Here is an 11,824-nt window from a genome sequence, read left to right on the forward strand (position 1 = left end):
AAAAAAAAATTAGCAAATATAAACGGAAACACCGATGGAATTTTTCTGTCGGTATATTGCGGTGATATTTATTGACTGAAATTTTCATTGCTAAATCTATCAGTAAACACTGACATAAATATTCCCACGTTATGTATAAAGGGAATTGCAGTGAAAAAATAAGAAATAAAAAAAATCAAATAATACAATGACGTGTAAGTTTTAGAGACGACGTTACTAACATAATTAACCTGAAGGTAAAATTCATTCGTGAATATGTGATAAAAAACGTCCGTCGGTATATACCGATGATATTACGAAGGGTATTGTAGTGAGATTCAAGAAGGCAAATCATACGGTGACGTGACATTTTTACCGACAGAATTATCGACGTTGTTACCATCAGAATAATTTCATCAATCAATCCATCGGTTAGTCCATTGATAATTTTTAATTTAAGCTTTAATACTAATTATTAAAAACACTAAAACACTAAGTATTTAAGCTTTAAAGCTTTATTTATTAATATTCAACACTCTTCAATTCTTTCTCTCTTTTAATTCATATTACATTAACCCTTATATTTATATATTTATAGGGAGATTACAACCTCTAATAATCACAATCTAATAAAAATTCTAACTATCTAATTTAACAAGGATTCTACTTAACTAGTGTAACACAATTTTTTTTTGTCAAGGACTTCCACTTAGACTAAATTACTGAATAATCAAGTTTCTAGTTAGACACCAATATGGTACAAATTTAATAACATTGCTTGCACAACCACAATTCTGCAGTGTACATATAGAATATTTCATCGATAGCTAGATATTGATTTTGTCAGCATGATATTTACCGACAGGATCACGAATGGTTATTATTCATAAAAAAACTTATTGTCGGTGATTTCTATTCTATCCACATTCCATCGGTAATATAATCACCTATTGATTTACAAAAAAAACATGCCAAACAAAATTTTTTTTGGCATCATTCCATCAGGATTCCTATCGATGAATATAGCATACCACTAGCAAAACGTTTGTTTGTAATTCCATTGGGGATTTATGTCTAAATTATCAAAGGATGAATTATGTAGGTGATTAAATAGTGTTAGTGGAATTTTCGGCAAGTATTTTCCAACTCTCTGGAATATACCAACGGACATATTCCATCCAAAAACCCTTCAGTAAGTTGTTTAAATATATATATTTTAAAAAATATAATAAACAGACTAGAAAAAATTAAAAGAAATAAAAATAAAAATAAAAATCAAATATTTATTATAGATTTAAAAACTTATCAGTTTAAATACAATTTATCTAGAATAGAGGAGTTGGAGAAGGAGAGGAGGCGGGTCTTTGTTGGGATTGAGCGGCGATAAAGGGGAGCACATATACCACCCATGTATGATTTCACCTCCATGTAAAATCGTTGGAGTTCGACCATTCCAGCAGTAAGTTGTTTTGTCTCTGCAGCAAGGTGGGCCGTTCGATCTTTAACTTAGTTTAAAATCACTTGGGACTTCGGAGATTAAGTGGTTGGAACCGATTATGAGCATCCAATAATTAAAACACTTCGGGCCGTCCATAACTCCTTGGCCGCAGTGTTTGATATAGCGTAAACCTGATTTCTATTGAGTCCATCGATTGATCTTGCCTACAACCACAAATCCAAATTGAGTTTTGGATGGATCAAAGGGCTGTCCCTGTATCTCTATTGCAATTAAGTGTTACATGTTCCTTGAAAAAAGGGTGAAAAAATTAAAAAAATAATAACTAAAAAAAAAATCGTTGAAATTTAACATTCCATGAACTTTCGAGCTCGACTATCCATCCATTTTCCAACGGTCATCATTTTACATGTGAGTTTCTACAAAAAACCTCTATTAGTCTTGGTTCGCGTCCAAGAACTGTAGCCTATAAGAGAAAACTATTGTTAGTTAAATATATTAATAATAAAACAATATTTTTTTAAACTAGATCTAATAAAAAAGAATCTTATCATCCACTTTGCATGCAAAACAAATAGAATGGATTCGCTAGTATGCATGGTAATAGAATTGAGAATCCTCATGTTCTGGTTTTCTGTATCGGATTGCGACCACCCTATGAAACACTTAAATGTCACGTGTTGAATGTATTCTTCCTATATAGCCTCAAAGATATGTGGAAGTCTAAAATCCCTCCAAACTGTCACATATCTCTAGCCTAGAAGATCTCTTTCTTTAGCATATTTTTGGGCTTTTTTTATGCCTCATATAAAAAATTACACAACCTATATGGTAAAATGAATTATCAGTTAATAAATTAAAAATAAAAATTTAACATTTAAATAAAAAAAATAACATTGAGTATTCAATTTTACCTAGTTGCGTTATGATTCTCTCAAACCGGTAACAACATTGTTAGCCTTATCCTAGTCAAATTTATAAAAGAATTAGTTCATTAAAATTAATAAACTAATTGAATTAACATAATAAAAAAATTATTTAAATATATACTAACCCTGAACTTTCTGAATCATGCATCAATTATGAGTTTCTATTCAAGATTCTTGGAAACCTGACTGGCTGACTCCATTAAAATAGTGGCACTTCCATTGATAATTTCATTGCTGATGTTATCATGCGGGTAACCTTAATATTTATAAGCCTGAAATTGCATTCGTTAATTGAAATTAATTTTTCAAAAATTATTAACTGTTCATTATTTTTTAATAGTGTATGAAAGAAAAACAAATTTACATTGAGTGGCCAGGCTTCCACCGAGCAATGTACTTCTTAGTAAATAGTTCCCACTCTGAACAAACCCCTTCTCTGCATGGTGCCATTGCACTTGATAAGCCTGTATCAAGAGAAACTGTCTGTGTCTCAGGTGCCTGTTCATGGTCGGCACCTAATGACTCATGGTCATCAGAAGTGCTGCTAAAAGAACTAGAAGTGATCCCTGTACAATATGCTATTGACTTTCTCCTAGGCTTTTACAAAAATTAAAGGTTTGAAAAAGATAATAACATTTTTATTTTTAAAAAAACTTTGGCAAAACTTTTCTTATGTGCGAGATTACCCAAAATTTGCTCACTTGCAAATACACATCAATAATATGTTGCCACAAACCAATTAATTTTATTTACGACTACTCCTTATTGATTTCTAGATAAAAAAACCATGAAAAAAATGTGAGGAATCAATAATTCTGTTACTTCAGTCTAAAATTAGTTTAAATTGATAGAGAGAACTATTTTTAGAGTATGTCTCTTCAAAACTCAAACCATCCTTTTGCTCTTATATGCTCAAACCTAAATACTCAAATAAGTTAATAGATACTATTCCTAAGAAAACTCATATATTCACTAGATGCATCATCTTAATTGTATTTATTAACAAGTGACATAAACAACTAAATTAATTTTTTTTTTAAAATAAATTAGACTTAATAGAAATCTTATTTTGATTAATGTTTAACATTTTCTCAATAAATACACCACACAAATTCATTATAATATAACATTTCTCAAGAAACACACCACACAAATTTGAAACTATGAAAAATATTTAATAGGCATTTAACATTTATTAACCAACAAGAAATAACCTTAACACAACATTAAATTAACCAAACCTCATAAAACAAAAATATCCAAATAAAAAATGTAAAAAATTAAGTCTAAAAACCCTAAACCCAATAACCATTGAAGCAAAAACATCAAAACCCAACACACAACAACCAACAAAACAGTTGTTAAAAATACAAATTGATATGGTATCAAGAATCAAAACCCAAAGGCAATTGGTACCATTTCAAACAAGAACCAAAACTCAGAAACAATTTCTATCAAAACAATATAGATTTTGTTTCGACAAATAAAAGGAAGAAGAAGGAGATTTACTTGGTTGAAGACCTTGTTGGCTGAGATTGAGAGAGAAAGCTATCGAGAGAGAAAAAAACAAATCATTTAATTAACCCATCATTTCACCAACCTAGCAATAAAAAAAGAAGAAGCAAGGGTTAGAGATTTTACCTGGCATAGAGTAAAAGAGGAAGAAAATAAGAGTGATGAATGAAAGAACTTGATAGAGAGAGAAGAAATGAAGAAAACATAGAGAGAGGAAGAAATTGCAGAGAGGAAGAGAATGAGAGAGGAAGAAGATGAACTTTTGTTATGAAATTAGGGATTTTCTTACAAATAAAATTCTTGATGAATAATTAAAAAAATATTTTTTTGTACTTTCCATTAGTAATTTTGTATGCGTTAAAAAAATTAAAATTTTAATTAAACTTGAAATTTTACAAAAACCTCCCAAAACATCACTGATAAAATTTCAGTCTACCGGTTATTTCATTTGTAATAGCTAATGACATGAGAGTGTAATGTTTTTTTCAATTCTCTAGAATATACCAATAAACTTAATTTGTCAATGATACCTTCAGTATGTTATAGTAGCATTAGAGTGTAATTTTTTCCAAACTCTTTGAAATACACCGATAAACTTAATCTATTGGTGATTCCATCTGTATGTTCTAGTGGCATTAGAGTGTAATTGTTTTCCAGCTCTTTAGAATATACCAATGGATTTTATTCGTCGGTGATTTTATTTGTATGTCTTAATGACAATGTATGTAATTGTTTCTAACTGTCTGGAATTTTCTGATGGACTTAGTTCGTCAGTAATTCCATTGGTATAAAACAATTTCTGTGTTCAAATTATATTTGTATTTCTTTTCTATTCATTTGCAAACACATCAAAATCATAGCATAATAATACAAATTCTATGTATAACAATAAAATCGCAAAAATATTACATTCCTTGTCATGTAATAATAAATTCACGTCATTGTGAAGGAACATCCAAAAATATTATATTATAGTTAATTTCATTACACATTGATAGTTTACAAATTAATCAGAATTGTCTTCTTCTTCATCAATTTCATCATCGTTATCTCCATCATAATTTTCTACATTGATTTCATTATTATCATCATCTTCATTAACTCATGTATGTTTGTTGGTTCTTAAAATATTATTTAAGTCCTTAACATCAACATCAATAAAAGTATTCTCAGCGATGCAAAAATTTGAATTTTCTTCTAAGTTGACAGACAGAGCAACTTGATATGAATCAATTAACTCATCAAGTTTAAAGATATCATCTCCTACAATTACTTCAGTTAACTCTCGAATGATCATTTCAAAAATAAAGAGTATATATGTAATAAACTTGTTGACATTGCTTTGTGAAAATAAAGACATCGTCAACATAATGAAGTCTAGCCTTTATATTAATTTTGGCTGAACCATGATGGAGATCTACTATGATTCCTTTGTTAGTGGTATCATACCAATAACATTTGAATATAAAACTTTATTTTGGTCACTATGATATTTCAATTCAATGGCCTCTTCTAACTTCCCATAATAATCAACTTCAAACTCATTAGAAGTCGATCCTTTAACACAAACTCCACTTTTAAATGTCTTTCTATCATAACCATACTCTTTAATATGGAAAACATGCCCATTGATGAAATACTTGTTATAGCACTTCACCTTTCTTTTAGGGTCTAGACTTAGTAAATTCAAAGTAATACTAGCATTCTCTTTTCATTGATAAACCTCGTACAAGAATTATAACCATTGATAGTTAACAAAAAATATGTAATTAAAATTAAGTACTTTAAGAGATAAGAATAATTAAATATTTTTTACATGTTTTCTGAACCATGTAAAAAATTATTCATTTTGTAATCAAAAGATTTGAAATTCAGTTAATTGTGATTTTTTGGATAGTAAAAATTAATAATGTTGCATACGAAGAATTATTCAATCTATCAGTTTATGATAATATAAGAGAAATGTTTTTTGAAAAATTGTTAATTATTATACTTACTAAATAAAATATCTCAGTTCATCTTAATTAAATAATACAGAATTATGTACATGTTTGAATTCAATTTCTATTAAGTATCTTCCCCTCACAATTTTTTTTGGTATAGGTCATTCAGGATGAGAAACTATTGACAAGTTTCTACTCGAAAGCACTTCCCCACTATCATCATGACTCGTAACACAATTGTTTTTTGCTCTCAAGTGAGGCTCGAAATAATACGAGATAAATATTAAGATCTTTTTAATAATGTAAGACTCGTATATCGAAGCCTCAACATGCGTCTTATTTTTTAATTTTCTCTTATGGTTGAACAAGTATTTGCATAAAATTAAATGAAGGTTTTGAATTAAAAAAAGATAATAGAAATTTAATTAGGATACTTGTGTAATCCCTAACTTCTCAAATGGATACATTCATCTATAATGGACAAGGCCTTTAACGTTTACCTCAAACTATAAATATACAAGCAGATGCTCTATTGAATCTAAGAACAATGGAGAGAATATCATCTCAAGTTTACATATTGTTTAGACGATATTCATTTTATGCCTCTCCATATGTTGGGTATGCAATTTGTTAGAGCATACATCTCTAAAGAACTGACTGATCTTTGTTAGTGCATCTTATATACCCTTTGACAATAAATTTCGTTAAGCAAGTGGAATGAATGTTTGCATAAACACATTACAATCACGAGTCTTTATTCCATACAATCTACAATCCTTCAAATCCACCAATCTAGATATGTTCAAAGCATGTCCATAAGGAAAACAAATGCTCTTAAGCCATTGGTGCAAAGTAACTATGCATTCTTGTTTAAAGCAAAATTGGCTTTGGCTTTGGGCTTTGCGACTCGTGACCCATCATAAACCAACTTCATATTTTTACGATGACAAAACAAAGGTATATCCATTCTAGCCTTTATTTTTTCCTTTGTCTTCCCTTTCATGTTCATAACTGTTTTAAAGATGTTTTCAAACACGTTCTTTTCAATATGCATGACATTAAGATTATAGCAGATGAGATTAGTCTTCTAATAAGAAAGCTCTTAGAAAACACTTCACTTTCCTGAATTATAGGTCGCACCAAAACTAGAAAAATTCTGCTTACTAGAATGAGAGCCAAACACAATATCAGTACTGCAATACCACATCATACAATTCTTCACTCGATGGTATCGGCGGTGAAACATCTCTTTTCACTCTACTAGAAAAAAAAGTCTTTTATGTTCTTTTTACACTACTGATCCATTGGTAAGAACCGCCAATGACAATAAAAAAATTGCTTTACCATCATTGATTAAGGTGAAGGCCTTGTTATTTTCCATATAGTATGGATATGCTAATTTTCCATGTGTGATCTAATCTGAAATCATTCCATACACAAGAAAATTATTGATAGTTCACTTCAAAACTGCCTTCACCTGAACAGTCTATTTCCTAGAGACATCATAAGTTAAAGTCCTAAAGGACTATAATTGCTTCGACTCATCAATCAATGCTTAAAGAAAAATATCTATATTCTCACCTGGACTATTAGGGTCGCATAACTATAGATAAGAATATGAACTCCGATCTCATACACATCCTTGATGGTAACTTTTAAACTATGAGTATCACTGACCATCAAGAATAAGGAGTAATAAATGACCTAAATAGATTGAATCTATTTGTACATAACCTAAGACATACATTCTTTGATTTCATTAAAAATTAAGGATATACCCTATTAAAATGTTTTCAATCTTCATCATCAAAAGGGTGCACACCATAACCCCATTAATTGCATCATGTGAATGATGCCATGTCATGTTTTTAGTAGTTTTTGAAGACGTGAATAACCTTTGCAATCCAAGAGTGATGGAGAAGTATCTAAGTTTTTTATATGCAATAAGAGTACTTTCCCTACCAATTCTGAGTTTTATAATAAACATGCCCACATGTTTTGCACTCGGTCAAATCTGTATTTTTAAGATAATATAACATGCAAAAATTTAGACATGTCAGTTTTCTGGTATCATGGGCCAAGGGGTTTCATCATGAATTTAGCAGCATATAATTATTTTTTAGCCTATTCCCTTAAGATAAAATGTTTCTCGTCTATTTGACAATCTTGTTGTAACCGGCCTTACTCACCCAATAATCTGACTTGATGGTGAATACCTGTGCAACAATCAGTAATTTCCTATAATTTGGGCACCTATCTCATAATGGTTTGTTAAAATCTTTTAAAAGATCAAAAAACCTGGTCATGTCTGCATTTGGTTCTTCATCTACAATTGAACTTTCACTTGTATAACCCTGATTCATTTTCATCACATCTATAACCATATTCCTATAAGAATTATTATTGTCATCTACAACTCCATGCATGTTGCTAGAACTAGAAGTTGAACCAATCATCCTTTTCACCATGGTCTCATAAGAAACATATGATTCTCTATGTGCAAACCAAAACAAGTATTTCTCCATATAGCTTTTTTGGTAAAAAAATGTATCGTTATAACATTTGGATCGATAAACTTTTTATTTTTACACCTCTTTCATGGACATCTAATACCGTCTCTACTAATATTTCTCGGGTTAGATAGTGTGTAATTAATAAAACCCTTAATCCTATTACAATATTTCATCCTCTACAACCTTTCAAATGAAACTCTATAAATCCATGAACGATTATCCATTATTTATATCAAACCTATATAGAATATTGATGACAACATGTAATAAAAAATTATGTGAACTAAATAAATTATCTAATATTGGTTTAACTTAAACTTATTCAATCTATTTTAATGATGCTCTTATATCTAGTGTTTTAAAATCCGGACCGGCCCGGCGGGCCGACCCGGGACCCGGCCGACCCGGGCCTGAGATCGGTCCGGGTGGAGGCAAAAACCCGCTTGGAAATTGGCCCGGTGAAACCCGGTCGACCCGGCGGGTTGACCCGAGACCCGGTCCACCCGGTCAAACCTGGGTGAGACCCGGTCAATTTTTTTTTTATATTGGCAGTTACTAAACTACGTCGTTTTGGCCTGTGTCACTCAATTTCCTCTCTTCACCATTAGCAGCACAACCACCATTATATTTCCTCGTTGGTTGTTCAGGCTTAGGGAGCCTGCCAGAGTATCTCTGCCCAGTGGATCTTCTATGGCCAGCGATATCTCCTTTTCCCACATAGCCACTTTCCATTTTGAGCTTCTCTAACCCTCCTGGTGTTGGTGATGAATTTACCAAATACTTTCCCTGTACACAGCCCATGGCCTTTCTTGGTCTAATACCAGTCCTTTTTTTCTTGAGAAAGACTAATGGTTCTGTGATGAATAACATAGCCAAGAAAAGATAGTGTCAAAGAGAAAAGACAGTTATAAATATGAATGGAGTTTGACAAAGAGAGTAAATAAAGATTGGGGAAGGCGAAGAGAGGGATTTTGCCGGCCTTGGACGGCTCTTTTGGATTTTTACTGTGCGGAGAGAACTCAAAGGATTTTTTTATTCTGCCTTTTATGCTTATTCTAATGCCCAGGATTCTATTTATTTGATTTATAATTTAAAATTGGATTATGTACGTGCTGTAACTAGTTACAGTTATGTGTTTTTTTTTTATTTGTGTTTTTTTTGGGGTTGACCCGAGTCAACCCATCTGACCCGTGACCCAATCACTTGACCGGGTCAATGACCGGGTCGGGTTTCAAAACTATGCTTATATCATTATCAATTATTTACATTGATTCAAACTCCTCCACATTTACCAAAGTTTTAAACTCAACAATAAAATTGATAAAATATAAAATGTTCCCATTAAATAAGCTATTATTTTCATTACAAAACATCTATGTTATAAAATTGAAATCAATTTCATCAAATTACAAACATATATAATTTTTGAAAATCTCAAACAAACCCTAACATGTACAAATCATACATTCATATATAAATTTCTATGAAAAATAACTATAAAACAAATAAACACACAAACAAACTACATATACTATAAAAATATGCAATAAAAATTAACATTTTAAAAGAGAGGGTTTGTTGTTTTTTATAGAGAAAAATAAAGGAAGAAAATGTAATGGGGGAGGGGGAGAGGGGGGTCGCTCGCCGAGTTATAAGCTTTATTTCGTCAGTAATATTGTCTGTAAAAATAACACGATATCATAGCTTTTTATTTTTTATTTTTTTTTTCAATGTAATTCTCTCAACATACATAGACAGAAATAGTATTTAGTGAGGGACATAACGAAGAACTATTCTGTTAGTAAAGTACGACTGAATTTTGATCATTAGTATTTTTATTTTTATTTGTTAATCTTCCGATAGTATTATAAACCCATTATCCCGATATCATTTTAAGATATTGGATACAGGATTTTAACACTTTTTTTTCAACCATTAAACCTAGCGGCCGGTTAGAACACCTAGAATCCCACCAGATCAATATTCAAACCTAGAACATGCTATTGCAAAAAATATGTTACATTCACTCTACCTCAACGCGGCAGTGTACAATAAGGATTTCTGATATTTACACACACACACCCCTTTCACAGATGGTTGAAATTAGAGAATAGAATCATTAACTGCAAGTTTCGAAATTAGCAATTTACTTCTGTAAGGCTCACATGATAGCCTCCTCCTGTATATTTTACTCAAAGAAAGTACATTAGCTAGCACATGCTTTGTTCTCTTAATTTTCTCTATAAGTACCAACGTCAAGGAAAGTGTTTAGCATGCAAGTTGCTACCTAGCTAGTTTATGCAATTTGTTTGCTCTCTTCTTCAACTGAGAGAATTGCATTAGACTTTCTGTCTTTGCCACGACCTCCTTCCTGTTGTTCTTGCAACATGGCCCAAATGAAGTTGCTCTGTGCCTTTGTTTTCCTCGTACTCTTCTTCTCCCAAGAGTTTAAGTTCATTGAGGGAAGGCATTTGAAGACCAGAACCTCTAACAAGTTCCTTCAAAAGGAACTTGTTGAGAACAATAGTAAGTTACATGTCAATGAAAAGTCCGATAAAACAGTCAATGCTACTCCAATGTCTCCATCTTCACCCCCATCTCCGGTTGTTACCGAGCCCCATCCATCTCCACCAGGCCATGTTGATGACTTCAGACCTACTGCCCCAGGCCACAGCCCTGGTGTTGGGCATTCCCTACAGAACTAGGGGAACTTTAATGGCTTGAAAGCCGCACATGTCTTCAATGGGATGGTGAGATTCGATTGGACTTCTTACTGCTTGGTACTAAGCTCTACCACCATGTTAAAAAATCACTTGCCTTAAAATTTTAGCTGTACTTTTGGATTCTCTTACTTCGTGTACGTACTTTTATTTGGTTGTATTGTTTTCATGTCACGATATATAAATAAAAATTGGATCGCTTTTTCCTTTTAGATTCTCTTTGTACGTGAACATTTCTCTCCTTTTCAGGCTAGCATTTGCAAAAGCCATTACTGCTTTCTTTTGTAGTATATGGCTTTATTAACGGTTGACTTCTGCTGTAGTGGAATATACAAATGCATTAAACGATCACTACTTATTTGTCCAAAACAAAAGGCTGGGAAATGAGTTCTTATGCTTTGCACATAGTTTCGATTCATTAGTGAAGTTTCAACTGCCTTTTAATGCATAAACAGTACTACTGTTGCATATTGGACCTGCATGTCTTGCTTAATGAAGTTGAATTATAGTAAATTTAGTATATTAAGTTTTCTCCCATCTTTTTTTTTTTTTAATTTTAATGTTGTTGTTTGGAAAACTGCAACAAGACACAGATGATTGGCCTGCCTTCAACCATATTCTTGAATTTGAACAAAATCTCTAACATATTTGTTTCTTAGAGTTTTTGCTTCTATAATTAAAGTAGGTTTTGTGGGTGTTTCTTCTAAAATGAATGTTAAGCTCTTGGCTATTCGATATGGTTGAAAATGGCTTAGGACATGGGGCTTAC

General features: G+C 31.7%; 1 protein-coding gene across 1 annotated transcript; it reads left to right on the forward strand.

Annotated features, from left to right (window-relative positions):
• The first annotated feature begins 10,722 nt into the window (after positions 1–10,722).
• LOC133694416 (precursor of CEP5-like) lies at positions 10,723–11,040 on the forward strand. Its single transcript, XM_062115914.1, has one exon. It carries the CDS (start codon positions 10,723–10,725, stop codon positions 11,038–11,040), a length of 318 nt encoding a protein of 105 aa, XP_061971898.1.
• Positions 11,041–11,824: the final 784 nt, after the last annotated feature.

The sequence above is a fragment of the Populus nigra genome, chromosome 5, assembly GCF_951802175.1.
Source record: "Populus nigra chromosome 5, ddPopNigr1.1, whole genome shotgun sequence".
In the NCBI taxonomy this organism is placed as follows: domain Eukaryota; kingdom Viridiplantae; phylum Streptophyta; class Magnoliopsida; order Malpighiales; family Salicaceae; genus Populus; species Populus nigra.

What these genes read in the sequence shown, in the direction of transcription:
- LOC133694416 (XM_062115914.1), top strand. Translation starts at nt 10,723, where the DNA reads ATGGCCCAAATGAAGTTGCTCTGTGCCTTTGTTTTCCTCGTACTCTTC.